The sequence below is a fragment of the Varroa destructor genome, unplaced genomic scaffold (assembly GCF_002443255.2).
Source record: "Varroa destructor unplaced genomic scaffold, Vdes_3.0 BEIS01000004.1, whole genome shotgun sequence".
Taxonomy (NCBI): Eukaryota; Metazoa; Arthropoda; class Arachnida; order Mesostigmata; family Varroidae; genus Varroa; species Varroa destructor.
The window spans coordinates 14525454-14550306 of NW_019211457.1; the positions used below are offsets into that span (position 1 = coordinate 14525454).

At 39.4% G+C, this 24853-nt stretch overlaps 1 protein-coding gene and 1 long non-coding RNA gene across 10 annotated transcripts; one reads left to right on the forward strand and one right to left on the reverse strand.

Annotated features, from left to right (window-relative positions):
* Positions 1 to 8: 8 nt before the first annotated feature.
* Positions 9 to 9761, forward strand: LOC147755876 (uncharacterized). 3 transcript variants are annotated; one of them, XR_015327417.1, is made up of 5 exons: positions 9 to 206; positions 3396 to 3625; positions 3985 to 7531; positions 7880 to 8867; positions 9254 to 9761. It is a non-coding gene; the product is annotated as an uncharacterized LOC147755876 (long non-coding RNA). The 3 variants fall into 3 exon arrangements; XR_015327416.1 differs by having other exon boundaries at positions 8307 to 8867; XR_015327418.1 differs by lacking the exon at positions 7880 to 8867.
* On the reverse strand, positions 1723 to 21309 carry LOC111249665 (uncharacterized). Of its 7 annotated transcripts, none has more exons than XM_086988562.1 (14): positions 20827 to 21309; positions 19987 to 20044; positions 9852 to 9999; positions 9107 to 9606; positions 8404 to 8851; positions 7949 to 8042; positions 6999 to 7198; positions 6366 to 6477; positions 5311 to 5404; positions 4311 to 4487; positions 4012 to 4088; positions 3328 to 3565; positions 2803 to 2924; positions 1723 to 2199 (listed from the first exon to the last, which is right to left on the reverse strand). In XM_086988562.1, the coding sequence occupies exons 1-14, from the start codon at positions 20844 to 20846 to the stop codon at positions 2031 to 2033; spliced, it is 2457 nt and encodes an 818-aa protein (XP_086844688.1). In that variant the 5' UTR covers positions 20847 to 21309; the 3' UTR covers positions 1723 to 2030. The 7 variants fall into 7 exon arrangements, with proteins under 7 accessions (XP_086844688.1, XP_086844686.1, XP_086844685.1 ...); XM_086988560.1 differs by having other exon boundaries at positions 8404 to 8848; positions 9107 to 9618; XM_086988559.1 differs by having other exon boundaries at positions 9107 to 9618.
* Between the last annotated feature and the right edge of the window lie 3544 nt (positions 21310 to 24853).

Below are 24853 nucleotides of genomic sequence, written 5' to 3' on the forward strand. Positions count from 1 at the left end.
TGATCCTAGACCGATGCTATTTTGGAATAACAGTATCTGGTAACTGGTGCCAGTCCCTGTGGTTGCTGAGAGCGCGCGCAGTTTAGTGGGTTCCAGCCAATATGAAGTTCGAAGATTCATTTTGTGTAGCGTGCGATGCAGTTTTTAGCTGGTGTGGGTTTAAGTTTAATAAAAAGATATAGCCCAGCATGCATTCAACGACCCAAGTAAGTGGCTCGAGTTTAATGTTCGGTGTTATTGACTTAATGAAGCATTTCTGTAGTGGAGTCCGGGTGCGAAATTAAAAATCTTTAAGCTCAATTTTAAATCAAAAAACTTCACATGTCCCTTCAGTAAATAAATAGTTACTACTGGATTATTACGGGTATGCATTGATGAACAAACCTGCTGTGATGTATCATACAGGATAGACTTAGCTTATCCGCGTCTTATTCATACTTGCATCTTATATGCGATCAGGGAAAGAAAATACTTCTTTACTATATCTAGTATAGTGCGGATAACTAAGATGTTGCATAGAATATTATGTGATACCTTCCGTGAAAATAGAACCGGTTGCAAAATATATATTTGATGTTTAGTAGTTGGTTATGCTTTGAAAGGGCGAGAACAGAATTTTCCAAAGTTTCTTTACCGTTTCTTGTTTAACTTGAATAGTCTAAAGATCGCTGATTTTTATTTGATGTATTTATATTGTAGCGTTGATAATTACCCCCTTTATTCATGAAGTTTCGGCTCAAAAAGTACAGCTCTGGAATAAACTTCGAAAGGTAACAAGAAAGCTAGCTCTGCGACCGCCGCGAGCGAGTGGGTTTTTTGCAAAGTTTTTCAGCGTTTCGAGATTTATAGTGTTTATATAAGTAGAAATAACGTTTGAATTGTGCTGGCCATCTTGTTTACAGCTGTAACTGTTTTATCCTATTGTCATTTTCTGCGCAAATATTATTCGACAGTGACAAAAATGACATCTGAATTCGAGCTGTACATGTTATCTATGCATGAGTTATGCTGCGTATTCCACAGCTTACCAACTTTGCTAGATACAAAAATGCTTCTCAGAGCAAAACCTAACAGTGGGTATGCAGGCACGATCGTTCTCTTGTTAAAGTCAAATCTTGAAAATAAATTTTTCTATAGTTTGTACTCTGATTGAATTTTCATTTTTTCTTCAATGTCAGATCGTACTTTTCACAATATCTCATAGTGATCATAATAAGCCCGTTTGTACAAGCGTGTTCAAAAAATCTTGTTTGAGGTTCTTATTCGCGGTTTAGTTATGAGTTTACTTTCCACCTCAAACAGTAATTACTGTTACCTGTAATAGAACATTTCGCAGCTAATTTCACTACGCAATATTGGTATTAGACAGAGATCCGGGCCGTCAATAATTCACGCCCAGCTTTAAGTACGCTTTCTTCAGACCTCAGCTTGCACTTAAGGCAGCTTTGCATGATAGTGGCTTAACAGATTCTATCGTTGTTTTTGCTGATCATAACGCGTTTTTTTTCCTAGTTACCATAACGCTATATTAATAGGTTAGAAAAAATACATTCTTTTTTCATACAGAGCTTTTGCCTGTTGGTTTCGGAAAGAAACCCGGTTCCCTCATTGTTTTTTATTTCTTGACCCATAAAGAATTTATTTGGCAAGATTATTGCAATTTTTCAGCGTTGCTCAGCTAAAACAGCAGATATTCGGTTAACAATTGAATGAAACACGTACTTACAGGTTGCACATACTTAGCTTTATTTATTATATATAATTCATATTTTAACAAACATTCGTCTCTGTTCTGGTCCAGTATGATGCATTTATGATTCACAGCTTCTTGCTGTTACAACAAAATCAAACTCTTTACATGACCTGTTGCTAACTAGCCTGTATGACACATTTCCCAGACCAACTAGAGTTAACTCATGTATATTCCATGCTCAAGTCATACGACATACATATGATGCTTGGCAGAAAATGTAATTTGGGAAGATCTTCAAAAGATCTTGCAGTTGTTTTATGTAGCATAGGTTTCTCTGCTACTTTTCGGTTTCGACAAGGCATGAGCAGGCCACCGGGAAATGGAATGTATCCATATGAAGTCCTTCTTCAAGTGACCAAGCAGCCAATCGATGTGTAGTCAACTCCTGTGAGCACACCGATTTCTGGACCGATGAGGACACGTGGGAGCAGGACATTGATGGCCATCTGCATAAGGCCAAAAAGAAGAACGGAACAAGAATGATTCTGATAAAACAACGAATACTTCGCATAATCAGTGAACTTTACTAATTATGATTGAAAAGCACGAGTACTTTGTTTTTTACTATTTTTTTTATTCCCGATGTGTAGGACATCTAATTAGATATATGGTCTCTTTAGACAACAGTCAAGTGTAACGATATTCATATTTATGCTCATGTAAGTATAAAAAAAACAATTAAAATTCAAGGGCTAATAGTGGTCTTCAACAACTATACCATGAATAAGCGATGGAGAAAGAATTGCGGATTTTTACTAATTTACTGTGGTATTTATCGAGTATTGTACGGTTTTAATATGGGCCATGGTTTGGGTGGCTTTATTTCATCAAGGCAGTTTCACTAGAAATAGAGATTTTCTAAGAAATCTAAATAAATAAATGTTACGAATGTCACGCCCCTTACTGACGATACATATTACTTCAGACAACTGATTCCCAAGTACGGCGGTTTCGAACTTAAACTTGTTCATCAAGTGTCCTTAAGTTTTTAAGTGAGTTTAAGCAAAAACGTTAAAATTTTATTATCACCGGAACACTTTAAAGCTTACCTGCAAGTTTCTATCCGCACAAGCTGTTCATACTTCTGGCCATTGCGCGGTGTGTCCACGTTCACGATAACCTTCCACTGGTTCTGTGTATTTTGGGCTCGTAAAGGTCGTATTGTTGCCACCTGCACGGGCAGAATCGGAAAAAAATGGGTAATACCGCCTTTTTGCTTATGCTAGACATTTGAACGGGTTCTCATAAAATCAAAATAACCTGTTGCCTGTTGAAAGCTAGTCGTTTCTTGGAATTGGTCAACACACACACTCACCGATATGTGGAACTGTTTTTCTGTTCAGAATGTTACCATAAATGCTATTTCTGTGTTATGGTGCATTGCTTCTTTTTTGTTTGAGTATTTCGTCGCTGTTTTCCGTAGTAGAGGTACTTAGAACAACATATTATAGTCGCTCTATTTTTCTCAGTTTACTATAGAGTCCAAGTTTTGTTGAGTTGTCTTTGCTGGCTTTACGATCAACAGTATAACTGTACATTGAGTATGGTTAATAAATTTTAAGCGCACTACCGACCTGTGACCTGCATGCTTTTCGAAGTTCGCTTTTAGCAGCCGAATCCTTGTCTTCGCTTGTCTTATCAGGTCCGTCGTACTTCTTATTCGACTCGCCAGCCACACTCTCCTGCGGCTCCATCAAATCCGTTGCAAAAGTATCGTAGGGTTCCGCAAAAACCAATTGTTCATCTGGAATATGTGGCACCAGACGACGTGCCGTTAATGGGTCGAGAAATGCGCTTTGCATGACGGAGTCCCTGTAAGAAACGCCATTTTCTTATAATCTCCTAATGATGCAACGCACGTTAATTGAACAGGTAAATAAATAAAGAACTTAGTCAGATGAATTTGCCAAAAGTAATATGATAATAGCATAAATAATGCGTAAATGTATGAGAAATGACTAATTTGAAATATCCAGAGGTGCGGCATTTTCGTTGAACTGCTTGCATGAAATATTTACCAAACAAATTTCATGCCATCAAATATCTCAAACTTTAGTCAACTGGTCATTGAACAAAGATTCATCACGCAATCATAATATTTTCGAGATAGGCAACACTGGGCAGGTTTGTCCATCATGTCTACAATATCAGGCACTAACAACGGCTAGATCGAGCCAAACCGGTTGTTTAATTTACTTCATTCGATGGTATTATTTCAAATCTAATTGTAGCCTTGGAGGCAATCGGTCAATGCTAACCTTGGGTAGTTAACGTCTTCCGTACAATACGTCGCATTATGAGACTTCATATCGGATGCAGCCGCGCATTGTGGATGCTGAAACAAGAACGACAAGGAAGAATTAACTACAGGATCGTCTTGTTCTCGGAAGTATTCGACAACTTGCAATGCGTTTTGCATAGGAAACGCACATAGTGCCCGGTCTGTTATCACAAATGCCTACCGAACTTAGCCATTCTGCCATAACTCGACAGGAATTTTAGCCCCATATAAATAAAATGCAGTACAAAACAGCATTACAATTTAAATCGGCCTAACCTGTTGGTGCTGCTCATGATACTTGAGATCCGGAACTGGGGGAGTTTTTGTAGACGCTGTTTGCGCAGGGTGAAAGTTGCCACCGGGCAAAATGGCGTATGGCCGAGAATCTCTCTGACTGTTTTGGACCACAGACAAGTGGCCCACTTTATTAGGCGATATTTGAATGGCACCGTGCTGCAAGAGATTGTAGGTTGTTAGGGTCGTTTTGACACCAAAAATAAAGGACCATAAAGGCATTCACTGTCAGAAATTTGTCTTGACAATTAATTACGAACTGGAGCATTTTTGTCTAGTCAGTCCTTAATCATTTTGCCTAAGCTAAGGGCGTGTACACTGATTCTTACGGGTTTAGGAAACTCAGAGGAGTTCATAGAAATTTTTGTCTGATATGGAACCATGTCATGATTATTATTATAAAACACAATACAATAAAGTGATCGTACAGGGGGACTACGGCCTGCCTGCATGTAATTCGCTCATTGCGGAAAATTTTCCATTCTGCCAGCGATGCCATCTCTTCCACTTGCTCTTATATAGGTATAAAAAGAGGGAATCGGTTAAAAGCACATGTGGAGATTTGGAATTACAGACATAGAACATCACTGTTGTCTTAGTCTTTCAATCCTTTTATAATCATTGTTTGTTGTCGTCGTTATTATTATTGTTATTTAGATGAATACGGTTGAACTCACTCACTCACATTTTTGAGCTATGACTTTCCTGTGTTCATTTTCGCTTGCTTAGTGTTGATAGAAAGAAAACACTTGATTCGCTTTTAGCAACGACGGTTTTGTGGCGGGTAATAGTTAGTAGTAGTTAAAATCGTTGTTGTATTTAGCTGCGCATCCAGCCTTCCTCTACCAGGAACAAGATACTTTACATTTAACTATACATGTTATAGCTTCAAAAGTAGTTTATAATAAGTACGATTTGTTGGTCAGAGGGGTGCCATATAATAGCACATTGCAGCTATTACAATATGCGGCAACTGATTTACCTGTGAGCCAGCAAATGGTACACTGATTTCATGGAGTCCGAGATCGTTATTGCCTACCCCGTTATACTCGAATGCATTTCCGGGCAGATTTGTCCTAGAAGGTCATATTTTCAAAATCAGATTGATGTACTATCAGCGCATGTCGAGATGAGAGCAGAATGTTTTCGTATATATGATAACAAACGTTGGTGTTGTGTGATTATATACATATATACATTTGCGAGCATTCCTGTAGACAACAATCTATGAACCTCATGATCGCGATTGCTCTCGCGAGCCACTTTGCTTCGCAGTATATTTGCGTTTAAAATCTGGTATCACAAGCAAACTTCACAAAATAAACAACAACTATGGTTCGTAAATCGTACGGAAGTATTGCTATACGGATGCTAGCTGAGATCACTCCATGGCATTCACCCTCTTTCAATATTTTCACACTGAAAACTGAGTAGCGGTGAGCATTATAATAACGATCTTAACAAATCTCAAACAAAAACGGAAACGTTCCTGTATTTATCCTCTATGCATATTGTAGTATTAGGGTCGATATAAGAGTTGCTCCATACATAAATTGGCTGTCATCGCCGCTACAGAATCGACAAACACGACGAACGTTACTCTCGTGTGAGCTTCGCCTTCAATCAGCTTCACCGCCCACGAAGCGGAGCATCAGTGAGACCATTAAATCTGCTGTAGAAATATCTTGTAGATGAAACGAAATGGGGATGCATCAGTGGGCTTGTGACCAGAGTCGCCGTAATGACCGATGCTGAGTTACACCACGACAGTTACGACGATACTACAAGCTTACATATTGAAACCACGATCGATCCAATTCGTTGATGTAACAACTACTGGTTTAATGATTCATCGTCTTATGATACCCATACTTATTCCACTTACTCGACTATATATGCTAGTAATTTTGTTACGGTCATTTGATATATGCAGTGAGCCGTCAGGACGCGTGGCGCGTGGGATGACTCAAGGGGAATATAGCATCTATGATATATATGGGTGCTCATATTTAATCTGGATATAGCGCAGACTTTTACCTATGGTCCGTTTGGCCATTATGGAAGCTTCCTCGGAATGGCAATTCCAAGTCGCTGTTGGCTGATAGACTGGCGGACAAATATTGACGTTTTCCTTCAAGACCGGCGAATTCTGAAGAACATGGAACCATTAAATTAGCGAGCAAAAAAATAATCGAAACGTGCCGTCATATTTTATATAGCTTGCAGTTGATGTTTCGTAATATGGTAAGCAAGTAGAACATCAGACGGCTAGCTGCTGCGTGTGAATGAGAAATGCGCTTGTCACAGCTGATGAATCCAGACCATTATTATTATTATTATGGGGTGTTGTAACATGTTAGGTCAAGTAAGCAACTGCATTCTATGTTCATCTTGTAGAAAGAATATTTTTATTTCGTGCAGGTTCATTTAACCAACCGTCTAAAGAGGTGTTGACCATTTCCTAGTCACTTCGAATTTTTTTACCTCATATGTCTCTGTGAATTTTTCCGTTTGCTTTGTTGTTCCACACCGACGAAAAAATAACACTTACGTGTTCTAGCTGTTTAATCCGACAGACGAGAATCAGAGCTGAGTGCGTGGAATGAATATATCTAGGTGCTTTATCTAATAAAGGCCAACCATCAACGGGCGTATACATCTTAAAAATACCATTTTCTCCAGTAGCGAAGTTCAAATTGTGACTGTTGAAATAGAAGTTCTCGCTGTAATCATCGAAACTCTGTTTGATTGAGGGATTGTAGATTCTGCCTGGAACAGGATCGTTTTGTTGAGCTGGAAAAAGTCCTGAGTTACCGGTGTCTGCATGAGTGGACAATCCGAAATTCGGAACCGGCTGACCAAACATCCTTCTGAAATGCCCCATCATTGCAGAACAATAGTTGTTCAGCAAAGGCAACGTTTTTGCGAATCGCGTTACACCCATTTTAGATCTGAGGCCTATTTGATGTTTGAATGATGGAATACCGCGCACCTTGGATATTGTCGACCGGATCTTTTACTTCTGATCAAGATCGTCGTAAAAATAACAATAGCCTCAAAAACCAGTCTCAAAATTACTTAAAATCAACGGCGTAAATAATTTTGGGAAACTGGTATGATCGAATGAGGTATTTTTGGATCCAGAAACTAACAACAGCCTAATTCCAAAACTGGCTTGGTAAATGCGTGAATAAAAATTTTTGGTAAGTTTTCTCTTTTCTTTTTAGCTGATAGTTTTATTAGTTTTGTCCGTTTTCAACCTGCAGTGTTTGTACTTTTCTAATTAGTTAATTACTGATTATTGATCAATCACCGGACGTTTATCATTAAACCAAAGATTTTTATGCGTCCGCAATTTTCACAGATCTAATAGATTTACGTTCATCCCGAAATGTAGTGATAATATCAAAAAACTTTTTTTATTTATTCAGTTTTATCAATAGCAATAATGCAGTGGTTAGTCGATTATACCTAGCTATACATCTTTGTTCAGCGCTACAACCTGTCGCAAGTATTGCTGCTGACGTCGAAATCGAATGGTCACCACTAAGCTTACAGGCACTAGATACCAGGAAATCTTCCAAGCAAAAATGATCAAACGAAGATAAGCATTGTCTTACCCGTAACTGGATTCGGCTCCACTATACAAGTTTCCTACAAATCGTTGTCTGTAACCTCCTTGGCCAATTGAGCTGATCGAAAAGGCGTTACTTTCTGTGAAATAAAAAAATAGCTACTTGTGTATGTGTCTCTAAATATTAAGGTGAATATTTAGGTTTATTTATTTAATCATACACCGAATTGTCCTTATATGGTTATTCCTTTAGCTGTCAGGACAAACGATTATTTAGCTCAATGTTCCGGTACAGAATTTTTACTGCAACTCTGATCCGATAGCTTTACAATAATGAAACTCCATAGTTAAGACTAAATTGTAAGAACACGCAAACGCCTTAAAAAAAGCAGAGTTTATTTCAGGTGTCGGCGTTCCATCCTGTAAGATATGCCATAGTCAAAATTATTCGGACCTTTTCTCGTTGGGATTGAAGCACAGCGTGAGCACTTTTGTACGTACGTATTTGTGGCGCCTCTGGCACATACAGCGAGCCGGGACTTGCTGCGTATGTATCGAAGAATGTGTCTTGAAAAGTTCCTTCGGGTGATATTGGCCGCACAGCTGGAAGACCCTGCAGTGGGAAGCCATTTGCCTCATGCTCGACGTACATAGGGTTACTGAAATTTTTAGTTTTTTTTTGCCCAGATGCTGCTCCGTTAGCGATAGAATTCTCCTGAACGAAACCGTATTGACCAGGAGAACTGGAGTCATAATTTGGAACGTGTGTTTTGACTAATTCTTGTTGAATCCCGTGTGACTGATGACGAGTAGAATGTTGCGAGCGCCGACGACTCTCGTTCGAGCTAGCAGGTGGCATCTCGCTATATCCTGCAGAGGCTGGTTGAAGAGGCATTCCGTGAATAGAAGAATTATGTCTTCCGTCGTTTTCGTTAGTGAGAACTTCCTGCTGGATAATACGCAAAGTACAATAATTAAGTATTCTCGACAGTATAATCAGTACACCTTGGTTCCTAAAATTACGTTGATTTTGATATGACACACCGCATTTGTCTATTACAACGTTCAAGCGAGTTTTACCCAGGATGGCTAGAATTTTATTGATTTTCTTAACACTACAAATAGCGATAAACTATTTTTTAAGATTAATTAGCACTTACTAGCATTCATCCCAATGCCTTTTATCTCTGCTCTGCATTCGTACCTGTTTAAAAATGTGTGCTTTACTTCGAGAGCTTTCGGAAGCATTTGTATTGGGGTATGGTAGTGCATAAGATTGAGTAACCGAGGTTGAGGCAGTATCCTTGTGATTTTCTAACAAGTCTTTATCGTCTTGCTGTTCCTGTCTCAGCTTTGGCATATTGTTCTTCGCGAGACTGTCAACGATTGCCGATAAGGTCTGGATGCCCACGTTTATGTCTTTCGTCTTGCCTGGCGTCTTTACTTTAGAAGAAGTCCTCGTTTGGAGTGAATGAAGTTGGTGATGAGTTCTCCCGTAAAGAGGCTGTGAGAACGGCTTATTCCTTTGAGCTGTGACTTTCGGAGCAGCATTTTTGCCCTCGTCGATAGTTTCGCGCTTTACTGATTCATCATGCAACGATTTCTCGGCTACATTTCCAAGAGTAACTGGCGCTGTATACGTCGAAGCGTGTAGTTCACTGAGAAATTTTTGCCCCACCGAGGGCGTATGCTCTCGGCGATTTGCTGTGAAATAGCCTTTCATATTTAAACGAACAAGAATTACCTTAGTTCATTGAAAAACTTTCAAATCGCTAAAACGTAAAAAGTCTACTATTAATTCAATACTATACAAGAACTCGTTTTTAAATTGTTTAATAAAATTGTTTAGTTGTAGGTCATGAATCTTTCTCTTTTTTTTTTCGTAATTAAAACAGCAAAATCACCATTATAGAAAATGCCTTTTATTTTTTAATTATAAAAAAAATTACCTCTTCCTTCCCTTGGTCGATATTTTAAACTAAGCGGGGCCCCCTTTTCAATGGTGGAGTCCAACAGTTCCTCTACAAGAGCGATATCATCGCTTTCAAGGAGGTCTAACTCATCTAGTATGTCGCTGCTTGAAACCTTCACCATAATCTGGAAGTTGTGACAGGCCAATGCAAGGTTATGAGTTCCTCAAATCATCCAAACAATATACAATGTTATCTATAGATACGAAAACGATAGGGTGTATTAAGTAGGGTTTTCTTGGCTGACACTTGTCCTGGAATGCCTCACAGCTTTCCAGCTCTGAACTCTGTTGTATACTACTATAGGAAACCATTAGGTGCGCCTGTTCGATGTCCGACCGAGCGGTGTATTAGCACAAAATAACATGTAATGAATGAAAGAAAACAAAAGTGTAGTAACGCGAGTGAACCACAGCAAGCTCTTAAACTCATAGACCTACGGCTGACGCGCTGGGTCTATGACTGTCTCAAGTTTTACGTCCCGCACTTCTGTTAAGGATTGTTTTAGAAGGCCGGCGGCTCCTTTCTGTCTGCCCCGCCTATGAACCTAGCCCAAGTAGTAGTTAGTAAGTTTAGTAAACCAACACGTCACCACTATACTGGAATCAAGACGACTACTCTAGATAAAGCCGATGATATTGAAATCGGCTGAACTGAAATTTTTGTGCACCCAGATTTTTGTTCCCCGTGCATTTAAGCAATATGCATAATTATTGAGCCAATGGTAACATTAGCTCACATTTTGCCCTGTGCTTAATGCTGTCCCATCCTGGTTGATGCTCGTTTTACCTATATCATCCCCCAAACATATGAAATTCCTTGAAGAATCTCATCTTATTTTTGAAAATTAGCTAAGTCAATGCGTGCTCGTCTCGTAGCACCTTCTCCCTTGAGCGTTTCCGTAGGACTGATCACTGCTTGCTACAGTAAGGCAATGGCTTTCTCGGAGAGAGCTTCCGCCATGAGTAGGACGATGATGACACATAGTAGGATAAATACGTTTGCTTCATTACGATCCTCACCTCAGCACTCATCATTTTCGTTATCAAATGGGTGAATTAATATCAGAACAAACTATCAAGGCAGAAATTTGCTAAAAAATACGCAGCCAGTTTGAACCCCCTATAGTGTGGGGCTAGGTGCAGTTTAGTTCCCGTAACAGCTTATTGGGTAACAACTTGCATGCTAATCTTAGGCCCAAGTTGTGGTCTAAATTCGAACCCAGGCATAGACACACGGTTTGCGTTTGTGCTGGAAGCCAGCCGTCTGATGGAAAGTCTAACGGCGATACGGGACGTAAAATTTGAAGCGTAGAGGCACGCAAAGGATAGGGCAGAAGTTCGCGCCTGTGGGGAAAGCCCACCTGAAAGATTAACGCACAATGTCGTGAAATGCATTTTCCGCGGAGCGGCCTGTTTTTATCGCCCTAAAGCTTTTTTTTTGGTCCCTCCATCTGCGCTGCAACTTACACAACTTCTATTGTAGCATCGAATGGTTGGTCTTTCAACTTGTAGCTATCATCTTTTGTGACTGGTCATAGTGATTTATTTGTGGTTGAACTTTTTCTGAGCATTGTTGATTAGCAGAATGACGAAAAGGCCAACCAGTGAAGTCTATCACTGTTTAGCTTCGTTGGTATTCAAAAATTATGGAATGAGGCTAATAGCTGATGCATATGATAATGATGGACACATCTTCCAACGGTTTCATCTCACCGAAGCCAAATGAAACGACCCAGTTAAAGTTGCTCTTTAACCAATTTTATTCACCAGGTCATGTTCATTTCGTTCATCCTCAAAACATACTGTCGCTTGCCACACACTAACCAACGTTATAGCAACATAAGTTGAGCTTTAAATTTTCACACATCTACAGGTCAGATTATACGGGCAAGTATATATATATACGTGTATATACATGCATTTTTTTCACGGTCATGCATGCTGTCAAATTTTTGTGATTTTTGTTTGGCTTGTCTGTTGCGCGTAGCGAGCGCAAGCGCGGCATGTCGATTGTGGAAAAGTGCAAAATTGCCCCAGTGGAACTTCGATGCCATTCTACCTCACATTTTCGAGATTGAGTCTGTTTTTAAATTGATGTGAAAATTTTGAAATTAGAAAAAGTACTGATATCAGCGTATAGTGCAGCTTAAAATACTGCTCTCATAAATATATAGTGGTAGCATACAGCACTTTATTCCGGTAGGCACATTAATTTAGAGGGTTTATTTTAGAAAAATTCGCAATACAGGTCACTTTGGTACTTTTTCCAACAACTGACCTTCCACGCCTGGGATGAGCCTGAAACGCGTTCCATTAACTAAGGCAAAGCTGTTTTCTATTGTCGCAGGGTCCTGCGCTTTCGTCGCCTGTAGAGATTTAACTGAACCGAAATCGCAGACGTTTTTGGCTTGAGCCTAGCAACCCCTTCGGGTCTAACGGGCTAGAATACTTCGTCGCTTTTTGGCAACAAACTGAACCTTATAGGGAATTCCGCTAAACAAACATTATATGAATAAAATGTTTTCAAGAATTTCATCCAATATAAATGTGTACAATCAAATCAATAGAATGCTTATTCAGGTTTTCAGGAATTTTGCTGTGCTGGACTATGCGGCACTGCAATATTGCATTATTCAGATAGTATATAGAATAGATATTTATAGTATATCTTAGATGCAGTGCGTGTACGACAACTAGCTTATATCAAAAACTGATCGGTTTCCCATAGGTATTAGCCGAAACGACACGAATAAATCAGTTAAGCATACATATGTAGCAATAGCTGCTATCGGCCAGACATCCGAATACACAGATCACTTATAGATCCAAATTTTTGATGATCCGTTCGAAAGCCTGGCAGCATTTAAAGAAGGCAAATCACCTTCCAGGCACATACGCGACAACTCTACTTAGTTCTATACACAGTATCAGAACGCGTGATATTTCCTCTTACTAGTCAATAGGCAACTCATTCCACATCTCCGCTTCATTTATTTGACCATCTAATAATGACAGGAAACGGTAATCGATACATAGCCAATGACGTATGTTTCAAGACATGCAAGACTACTACATAAAGTGGCCATGCCAGATATCATAATAATCATAACCGCTTGTGGAGTAGCTGCCGTAATAGATAGTGGGAAAGCACGAATATATCGAACCGCGAGAAATGGTATGGCAACAACATTGTGAAAAACGTAGTAAAAGATAAAATCTAAGCGATCTATAAAATATAAGCGATCTATAAAAGCGATAACACTTCAACAAAGGCCCTGTCCAATCTCCACATATACCGATGTCGTATTGACAGCAAGGATTTACTTACTACCGGAGATTGATCTATCGACGGTCGGCTATTGGTCACAAGTAAAAATTATAGCGACTCGAACAATAACGCGGATAACAATGGCAGCTGCCTTATTCTATGTTTAACTTTTCAAAGAAAGCTAGAATACAAGCTGGAACGGCTGAACCATGTCTATGTCGATAAACTGAGGTGACAAAATTGGGAGAATTAACGATACACAATCACACAACAACTTTGCCATTATATTACAAATGGCTAGTGGAAGAGAAAAGGCTGCTTTTGCCAAAACCTAGATTACACAGGGGAACAACTCTACGCAATCCGTATAGCCGGTTTGGTCAATCTCGTCAGAGCCCGTGTTGTCAACGATCTTCTCGCCTATTTTTAAAGCCATAACAATTTAATAAGTAACTCTAGTAGACATACCCGCTAAAGGTAACACTCGTGAAGATAGCTTAAATTTTAGCTTTTGAACGAGGCCGCCCTAGAATAAACTTTCTCTATTTACAGTCAGGCTCGGTCAGGGGTCTACCCGTAGACGAGAAAACCCTCAAGATGTACTAATGATCGATTGCAGGGTTTGCTAAATGAAACGTCCAAAACTGATAAGTATTAATACTTGAGCGTCCCACCAAACTACGTATCTTCGCGTTTTGTTGCCTTATTAGCTATTTATGAAAGACTGTCATTCTTATACTTTTTGTTTTATTTAAAAATGCTTGCTATTTCATTGTAAAAGTTTCCAGCGTTGAAAGTAGCATAGTAAAATAGTGGCTCCATTTCAATTTCTACTAAAGCGACTCCGCTGGAACATCTTTCAACCCTATCCATCATACGCGTATACAATAATGAACATATGAGAATATCTAGATTTCTTTTTTATACGTAATACACCCATTTAAACAATTAAGTTGTTAGACAAGACCATAAAGCCAACTGTCGTTGAATCAAACAGCGATCGTATAGCGGAAATAGGCATTAAATAGCTGATCTCCGCCATATCTATTTTAAGCCATGCGCAGATAATCTATTATGAGACTGCATAGAGAACCCATATCAGAGAAAACCGGAATAAATTAGCCGTGACTGTGCTTATAGCCAGTCAAAACTTGCTTTCATTGTGCTCAGCATAGCCGTCTGCTAACTCTATGCTCGGGTAATAAAACTTAACATTTACGTACGCCGGTTAAAAGCTATTCGAAAACATCCTAACCTTGTCTAGGTTCTTCAGAAGCCACTATTGAACTTACTCGTTTTCCTGAGAGGAACGTTTTATGTGTAGCCGCCATTTGTCGATGAAGCTTTCAAGGCGGTGACGTCCTCCGTAGGGTGTGACAGTTCACGTGGTAAACTAAACTCTATAACGCGCTAGCTTCAAATAAATGGCTATAATTGCTTCGGCAATGTCTTTTGAAAGCGCAAAACGGGAATAGCCATTAAATATGCCTAAATTAAAAGAATACTGACGTTCGTGGCAGTGCTACATGCTGCTGAGATGGACATAACTGCGATTGGCTGACGTTACGATAACGTTTCTTGGAAAGAGCTTACTGCAGTTCACAACTTCCAAGCTCGTTAGTAGTAGTTATCTAGCTAGCGGACTTACATTGACAGGCAAGTAGATACTAGCTATCACTTTAGTCTGTGTGTGTGTCTTAAGGGAGAGCTCACTCACTTTTCGTGTCTTCAGACACCTGAACCAAAACTTAAATCCTATTAGTTCTTATATCTAAGTAGTCTAAGTCGTTCAATTTTGACGTTACAAACACCTCTTTTTAGTTATCTTTTCTATGCTTTTCCTCGTATAACTTTATAAGAAAGTATTCCATTTATTTTTTCTTTGCTAATTTCCATTTTCTTTTTACTTCATTTTATGTTCAGAAATTAGCTTTGTATCTCTACAATTCAGATGTTAGCGCAGCATTACTTTTTTTTTTTATAATAGTTGTCGTTGATTCGGCTGCAAAAGGTGTCAGCTCCACCGAGAACTACGAAGGAAGCATTTGGGCTGACCTTTTGAGCTGCTCGTGGCAAAAGCAAAGCTATACTTGTATTAAGCTTGTACTTTAGTCGAAAAGCTTAGTGCCAATGTACTTAGACCTTTGCAGTCTTGGTGTGTTAAGGTACTGCGTCGAGAATATCTTTATCAACCGGAGTCCAAAGTCAAATGTGACATTGCAATCAATCCCGTACATTAAAACGAATTGGGATCAACATATCTGGGTATAACTAAGTGGTGAAAAAAGATCATAATTATACAATTCTCACAGACGAGTGGCTTACTATAAGTCAATATTTATCCCTCTCCGGATGTACGCAGACAGACACAAAGGGCAATTTGCAGCAACTTTAAACGGCTCGAGTAATGCAAATGTGCCTGGTTGCCCGAACGCTTCGACGCTCCGGTGCGCCTTTCGAATGACGACGAACGAGTGGCTGGCCAATGGTCGCAGAAGAAAATCTTACAATAAGCTGCTGCTGCTGCAAAGAGAATAGTTTAACCCCACATCGATCCATTAATGGCAGAATGATATCATGTAGAGACGCCACGTAGTAATGGGACACTTTGGCACCCGTCTGCCTTGGAGTCGGGAGCAGGGGGTGCTCACCATTAACCGACCCTTTTAGCCACTGCTATAGACTGGTTGACAGAAGAACATTCAATATTAAATCAGAGCATAAAAGGTCTGCCGAGAAGGCAAAACGTGTTCAAACTGGTACTATTCAGTAATGCAGAAATGACAAGTTGGCAAGGAGACCCTGGAGCGGCTGGGAGCGAGAGGGAAAGTGAAATGAAAAAAATTCCGATCTTGTTACGAAGCAAAAGAGTAAGTCCTTGGTGCCCTTGAACACTGCGGATCTGTTGTTAAACATGGGCACGATCTGGCAACGATTGTTTTGATTTAATCAGCAGAGTTGTTGGAATCCTGGAGTAAGACAAGCTGGTTTGGCCTATGTACTGCAGAATGAGCATCAATAGACTCCCCTTCGGGTCTTTCGCCTAAGCTTTGCGGATGTTGTTACAGTGCAAACAATGCCACACATGCTTAGATAATCTCTGTGTATGGCTCCGGGGGGTTCGTCTTATAAGGTAACAATGAAAGAATAACTTCCTGGTAATAAAAGGAATATGATAACGGTTCCAACAAACGACACAGCGTTACGGATGCCCCTCCAACAAACTGGAGGGCGAGATCTTGCTGAGTGGAGTGCTTCTTTATGCTTATGAGTGTTTTCGCTGTGTTTATTATTGTAATTCTGCTGCATGAATCTTTTGAAATCAGCGATCTTAGACGCAGTTTAGGGAGCTGAAGTTGGGCAGGGTAGTATTGTAAATCTTCCAGTAGGTGTAGCGACTGTATCGTAACGATTAGATATTTATCAATGCTGTTCCCGAAAGCCTAATGATCCGTTTTGAATGAGTTTCTCTAAGTTTAAGTGCATACATAGTCAAATTGTGCTGAATTATCGAAAAAACTAGAACAGTTTAATTGTTCTTAACAGGAAATCAGCTATTCATCCACTGCCATTCAAAATGTAATGCGTTGTTCTAACCTGCTGACCAATCAAGAAATAAATTGTGCTAAAACTGGTTAAAACAACTGCTCGAGCCGCAGGGCTTATTCAGTAATGTTACCTGATCTCATGAAAAAAATTTATGGAAGATTTATTTCATCTTATATATTAATAAATGTCATTTTCTCAACTACGATTACTTCCCTTCACGATATGAACTGAATACCACTCCAAGCATCTCAGGAAACGTTCAATAAAACAGGAAAATTCTCTGGTGTCTTAGGTAACAAAATAAATATTAATATAACTAGGAGATCGAAACTTGCATAAACTAGATTCCATCTCAGCTTGTATATTTTGAACACAGATGATTTAGGTGTATGAGTTTTTTTACAAAATGAGTTATATATGAAAACCCTTGAAATGACATCAGCTATAAAAAAAGGACTTCTGGTAATAAAAGAAAGGCGAGATGAAAAACAAAGACCCAAAAGCAAGTGTTTGATTAATTTCTGCCTTTGATATTTTCAAAAATGCATTTTTGATGTAGATCAACAAGTTCTAGAATTTACTTTAGCATAATAGCACATTTGTCGACTGCGAAAAACTATGCAACTTGAAGTTGACGAACGAGTTTTGGTATCTTGGAAAATTATTCATTTAAAATATGTATCTTTCATTTGCAGTATTTTCTGAGGTAACTTGTCCGCAAACGTTTACTTAATGAACGCCATGTTCGTTGTCAAAAGCCATCTGAATTTCTCTATTGCGATAAATGCACGTACCAAAAGAACTGCGAGTAGTGGTATCCGTAAACCGTTTCCCAGGTAAAAGTGGTGTTCTTCGCTCATTTTCAGCTGCTTGTAAATCTCGTATTTCACTTAGAACTTGGCACTACGTTGAATATTTCGAACACCGAAATAGACTGCTCAGCACCATAAGCGCCTTGTTTTTTCCACGCTGCTCACGCGATTCCCTTCAACTCATTATAATCTCTAACTCATAACATATGCACACATCGGCGTTTCTGACCTGGTTGCGCTATGATTTTCTATGATCCCTTAGCGCTTTCTCTTATAAACATACAAAAGAAAACTACATTTATCAGTAACAGCGCTCAATGTAGATGTAAATGCATACGGAGGAAATGAAGAACTAACGGCGCTGCGTAAATGAGCTATCAAATGCCCAGCATCATTAGTCTTTAATCATGAAATATCAAATTTATCTGCTCGGGAATATGTCATCGCTGTAATCATGCGAGCTCATCGTAAGTCTATTGCGTCATTCAGAAATGTCCAAATCTACGATCGAAAGCGCTCGCAAAACACCCACTCTCACAAATACTTAATGTTGGCAAGCTATTCACTATTGCTCTCGCGGTGCAGTGAAGTGAGGTGACAGGCGGCTGAAGTTTTACTGAGTTATGCGAAGCGCGCGCAAGGACTTCAGCTTTCTTGAGTCAAGGGTTTCGGTTGGGGCTCCCTGGTGGAAACACTTATGGACTGCGTAAGTGAGAAAGTGCCTCGGCAACCACTCGCAGCTTAGCCTTCTGCTTAAGAATCAAATCATATCGACATAACTGTTTGACGCATTAATAGGACTATAAGCAACCTGCACAGGACATTATATTCTCTCCTGGTGTTGCGTAAGAGGATACAATAGCCGTGTTGAAGTAATAATAAGGTGAGGTTCGAGTTTTCTAGACGTTCTTGCAAATGTAAAATGTACAAAAAAAGTAAAACAAAATCAGGCGTCTTAATTTAACTAGCGATGGAGTTAAATATGCTGTGTATAATGTGCCAGGGTGTAAATTAGGCTTCAAATAACTTACGACACCCGAAGAAAGGTTAATTTTTTTCTAACCTATTGCACATGCCTCTTTAGATTAACATGTAATTCACGTCTCACCGTTCTTCTAGCTTTATAAAACACAGATATTTCGTAGACCCCTTTGTACGGTTTTCGTGTTTTACGTTTACTGCTACTTAAGCCGCTACTTAAACACCTAGATTAATGCACAAACTTAAACCTGAAGGAAAGAAAAACGTGTTATCGTTTATGCAGTCGTATCAGTAACACTCCGCCAATTTAATTTTACCATTTACTAAATTTTTTTATTTATTAACTTTACAAAGCAAAAACAGTTATTATGTACAAATTGATCATAAATATTTAGCCTAGACCTAGCGCATACAATAAATGTATTCCGCTTTACTTTTTAAGTGAGCTAAATATATGCTGCGTGAATATATGATATATTCTTTTTGATCCTGACTGTATCAACGAGTATTTTAGCCATTTATCCCTCGAAATTTTGAGATTCTTATGCTAGAGTTATTTGGACACGGGTTGAAATACTTGAGCAGGATTCAGCATCCTATGGTGATCGAAATGATCATATCTGGGTTATTAGACGGACAGCATAGTATAGGACTATTTCAATAAATTTTTTGTTTGAATCACACCTTTTATACCGTGGGTTGATAAAAGAAAGCCCTGGGGGACATCCAGTGGGCCTAAAAGCATTACTTCCATTAAAACAATTGTTAAATTTAACAAAGAAAGCTCTAATAAAGAAAAAGTTATTAAAATAGCTGCATATCCACGACATTAGGCATCTATTACTCTCGAAAATAATCAATGCATCCGTTTGCCTAGCATTATTTGACAACTGCTTAAAAAAGTCAAAACTATGCAATTAAATATGATCTTTCTACTCTTATACTGAGCCCACTCTTGGACCATATTATATTAAAGAGGTGCCTTACACTTTGTCGGCGATTTGTTAATTTTCTGCAAAAATAGTTGTTCAGAAATGACTAAAGTTGAACACAAGTCAGAAGGGAAGGGATTGAAATTCCTTTTATTACTTAACGAACTTTATTATATTTACTGCACATGCTAAGTCTGGAAAATTGTGCAAACTTCAACCTTACTTAGTGCAAAGGGAGCACAAACTCTTTTTCATTCGATTCATTATCTCGTTATTTCGATTGAAATCTGTTGTCGCATTTCCAGCTTGAGCGTTTGTGAGCGTCATCCTGTGCCTTTTTCGTTGTTTTTCTCAACTTAATTATTAGTAGCCTAAAATGTGTTCATCACAGAGCGTTCGCTGGGGCTGTATCCACTAGCTTATTGTGAGCCTCATGAGAGGACCCACAGAAGATGTTAAAGAGAATTTTTGCTCTTTAACATTTTTGATTATTGCGTAGAAGCCTCCAAAATAGGAAACCTCTTCAGTAGATTGCAAACCACACTGCAGATACCATTGCGGAAAACTTACTATTTGTACCATGTGCAAACACTGCTTTAGGTTAAACATCCTGACACCGACGGTAAACCTGAAATACAATGACGATGTCTGAACTATGCATCGGACTTTGATTCGCTTACCACTCGCTGACGATGATCATTATGACAAGTTACTATTTATATCGAAACTTGTATCGTTAAAACCACCTTACTAATTTTAGTTACTAGGACAGAATACTCAAATATGCTGTACTTATATTCGATTTGACAAAATGACATAATTACATTATTTCATCTTAGTTGTGTTCAGTGTTTACGTGCTCTTTGTGGCAAAGAATCTTTGGCTTGAGCTTGACTTGTTTCAAAGTACGTAGACTAAAAAAGATCGAGCAAATGAATAGCATACGATTTCATTTTGAAATGCTTACGATCATAGTTTGCTAGTTTTTTTAAGTGTTATGTTACATGAAGAAACCTTCTTCATTAAAAAGGAGTTTCTCACCTCGAGAAGTCATATTCTTAGTTACATTCCTATAATGGTGATTACTAATGTTAAAAACGAAAATGTTTTACTCAGTCATGAAGATTTTTTCAAATGATAAAGGTCTCAGAATTTCGTTTTTTGCAGAAATTTTATTTTTTTGATAAAGCACTTCAATCTAGAATACTCTTGAATCAGCAGATGGCCAGTTATCGTTGCACTATTTCAAGGTTCCAGTAACCTTTGTTTGTGCTAACTGTGATACCAATTTAAGTACAAATGCAAAATATAATACATACAGTGCCCTATTATGTTGACCAGCTCAATAATAATAAATTTTAAAATATTTGAAGACTTAGAAAACCTTTGCTAGATGAAACGGCAAATTACTTTGTACTTGTTCCTTTCATTGATATTACAGTCCGCCGTTCTATCTTCCTTCAGTTCAAAAGGTAACTCGTTTTTGGCGCTCTCACTTAAGACACCTGCATCAAGAAATTTCTGCAAATATCCGCCACTGTTTCCCAGATCAATGTAAATACAGACTATAGCCATTTAATACTCTGTTGCCTGTGATTCTATGTATTCACCCATAGTATTTGCTGTAACTTTGCCGCAGGATATTTTTTGCTGTTTTCGTTCCATCTCCATTGGCGTCGGCTGCTATTACGCGCGGAAATTCAAATCAGTCAGCTGACACAATAAGCAGCCGAGTTTGGTTCAGCTGATCGGACCACCAGCTTTTGCATGTATGTATGTATACACCGCCCTGTGCCCCTGATAGCGCAATGGGAAACGTGTTTACCAACTAGGCAACTTACGGACACCTGCTAGCCTAGCTTCAAATTCGAGCGTAGGTATACTTTGTTTCGCACTGCGATTTTTTTAACGCTTTTTTTTTTCGTTTTATTTAACGTCTTAGGTACCATCGAACACCTTCTCGCTTTCTCCCTCGCAGCTCGCTCTCTCTCTCACCTTCTCGCTTTCTCTCTCATTTAGGGCCTAGCGTTCGGCAGACACTTGTCTAGTATGCGCTTTCCACAAGTTTCTGCGCCTCAAGCTGGTGAGCGTCGTTTGTCGCCTCACGTTATCAAGCTGGTTAGTATAACGATAGCGAAGTGCTCGTGCAAACCTCATTTATGCTATGTGGTAAATCATATATAATAAATATCCTATGGTAATGTAGATTACTTTGAGTGCCTTGTACTTTCCGGTGGTGTACGCATAAAGTTGATCTCACCTACTTCACTGTTGGCTCTTTAGCGCTGGTATTCATTGGCTGCACTATTGTTGTCTATGTTCGTTTACTAACAATGATTCGTATTATCATTGTTCTTACTTATTCACTTATTATTACTATTATAGCTTTTTTCTTTTTAGGTCTGCGAATTATAGGTTTTTTATTTACACGTCTCGAATGCCTAATTAGCCATTAACTTTTAACGAAATAATTACGTTTCTACATTACGTCTTATCGCTTATATATATATATATATATATGTATATATATATATATATGCTTTCGAGGACGTGAACCATTTCCATGCAGCAGCAGCACCATCATAACCAACCAGTGGAAGTGCCTCAATATTCCTGTATGTATGCCCCGTCCCTTGAGCCTTCCGCCTTTCCCCGCCAACAGCAGACGCAGCCGTTGCTTCCGAGGATCACCGTTCTCATCGGAAGCAGCTGCGTTGATAAAGTTCCATAGAAAATACGTAACGTACACACACATACGCCCAAATACATACCCACCGACACTCACACACCCAAATACATACCCACCGGCACACAGAGACCCATCGCTGCGCTATACAGTAACAACTACTCCGGATCGTTGTTGTCGACCCTCTGTCTGTTCAATCGTCTATGGTCTGCTGATACTTCTGCTTGACGATAATCAAATCGAGCAGCATCCCAATCAACACAACATTGCTACTAGCGCCACTAGCAGAGAAAACAGCGGGGAGCCTTAACGGGGAGAGTGGGGGGAGGGCTGCGACGGGGGAACGGGTCTACGACCAGCTGGTGGCTAGCTGACTGCCGACGAACGTCGTCGAGAACAGCAGTGATAGGCAACAACCTTCTATGAGCAAAACGACAACGACCACGTCCGCCATCTTGAGGAGGACAGCCGTAGCTGTATCAGCAGCAGTAACTGCTGTGCTAGCAAGCAGGCAACAAACGGACGTGCTGGGCAATTGCGATTCCTACTCGCCAATCAGCCGCTGCTGGTTCAGGTGTCGAAAAAAAAAATAGGAACAGTTTGTTGTGCGGCAGGCCTTGGTTATGTTACGATCAAGGGTGGAGCTTTCCAACATTGAAACGAAGCAACGAAGGCTGACAGTGTTCGACCGAATGGAGGGACCTGTTTTCATGGTGAACGTGCCAGCGCCGTCGTCGTACATATGATGGTCCCGAGGCGACGAATACACAGGCAGTTAGCCAGACCGAGAAAAAGAACCGATTAAGTCTGGTTTATTGTGATGCTTTCTGATCGTATATGGTTCGTATGATTTGTGTGTCGTAGAAAGATTATGGAAATGGTCATGTTTAAGTCGACATGTTAAAGGCGGGATTGCGATTATAGAATTGTTGTAGAAAAAGTGTTATCGATTTGGTGAATATTATGCTGGCGAGTTAGATCTCTACTTGGTGGTAATGTGATTCAGCTTTGCAATGGTGGTGAGTTACTGCTGATCGAAATTGTTTTGACCGCTTGGTGATAGCGTAGCCACAATTGACTATATCCAACTCTATGGCTAAATGGACGACAGCCCTTTTTGTTTTATTTTAACGTTGAAACTAATCGTAACCCTTTTATGTTTAGCTAATAAAACCGTTATTGATGCAAGAGCGATTTGATTTGAACTAATTAGCGTTGCATACGTATGGCTTTCAAAGCTACGGTAACGCTAACTAACTACATTATTATTATTAGATACGATTGGCTGTTTCTTGTGGCGGAGGTTGAACAAATAACGGTGCAAAACAAATGCAAAACAAATTGGGCACAGGAATAGAAACAAAAACAAGCGAGATGTTTTTTTTTATTTGTTAGCGAAGCTCTTGAACAGAGCTAACTCAAAAATTGACTGTATTAGTTAGGTCTGATATTCGTCAATCTTCGTATTTTTAGCTCAAAGTAATTGTTGACACAGAATGATTCCTATATTTTCTCTAACTCACGTGACTAGTCATCCTGGCCAAAAGTGCTAGCAAAACATTAAAATTCGACTGAATTACATCATTATGCGTAATGCCTACAGTTGTGTTTTAACTGTTCCTGTGTACGGCAGCTCCTATAATATTTAATATGATAGATTCAAAAGCTCTATCGAGTTCAGCAGTAGCACGAGGTTAAAACTCAGGTTCCAATTCCAGATTATTATCGAATGATCGATGAGAGGGTGGCAGTAATTAATACAGTGCAGTACAATAGCCTTCCAGAGCGACTTCTATAAAAAAAGATCGAATGAGTGAGCAAGCAGGCGAGCATGAAAAAAATTAACTTCACAGTTGTAAAACCCACGAACTCCGCGCTCCTTGCCACCTTTGTCGCCTCCGTCTTTCCTCTATGCCCTTGAACATGGTCGCTTACCGTGTCCGGTTAGGTGTGTATCTACGTGTGCTGATGATCATGACGGTAATGTGGTTGTGGTATGCTCGTTTTTCAGTCCGACCAGATGAGTGATAAGTCAGCGTGACTGTCTGTAGTTGTATCAGACTAACGCACAGAAAGAAATATCCTCCTCCATTTTGTTAGTCTAAATGAACTCCTATGAGATCATGTGGTAATAGCGCCCCTTACGGCTAGCTCAGGCAGTAGTGATTTGCAAATGACTAGGAAATTATTGTTAGTGAGTGTAAAACATTGTGGGGCGCATTTGTTAGCGTTGGAGAGCGTTGTATCGTATCGGTATGTAGCACCGTACAGTGTGCTGCTTTATTTTTTATCCATATTTCGGAAAATCATTGTGTCGGCCTTAGTAACTCATCTGTTCCCGTTTAGACTTGTTCCAACTATCTGACCCAGCTCTGAGTTCCAAGCTGTGCCTGATTCCCATCCGAAATTCCCAGGTTATTCACTACCGACATGCTTATTTGGTACATCATGCGATTTCTCGTACAGTAAAGGCTACAGCAACAACAACAGGTAAAGCTCATCCGTCACCCCCTAAGTGCCCAGTCACTCGTGTAACTCAATCAACTGACGACATTGCATAGAAGAAATCTTAGGTGCATATTATTAACGATATACTATCATGATAATAATTAACAAGGTACGCTGCATCCGCCTATTATATATATACATATATATGTATATATATACATATATATACGCAAGTAACGCTATTTCCTGGTCGTGCCCTTGTGTGTGTTTTTTGTTTTGATTGTCGTCGACTTTTACGCAGGG

Bases quoted from the DNA above. Each gene is read 5' to 3' on its own strand.
- LOC111249665 (XM_086988559.1), bottom strand. From the start codon at position 20,846: ATGAAAGGAACAAGTACAAA. The intron at 7,199-7,948 runs GTAAGACAATGC...GGGGCATTTCAG, and splicing joins GGAGCCGAATCCAGTTACGG to AAGGATGTTTGGTCAGCCGG. The intron at 6,478-6,998 runs GTATTTTTAAGA...CATGTTCTTCAG, and splicing joins CTTCGCTACTGGAGAAAATG to AATTCGCCGGTCTTGAAGGA.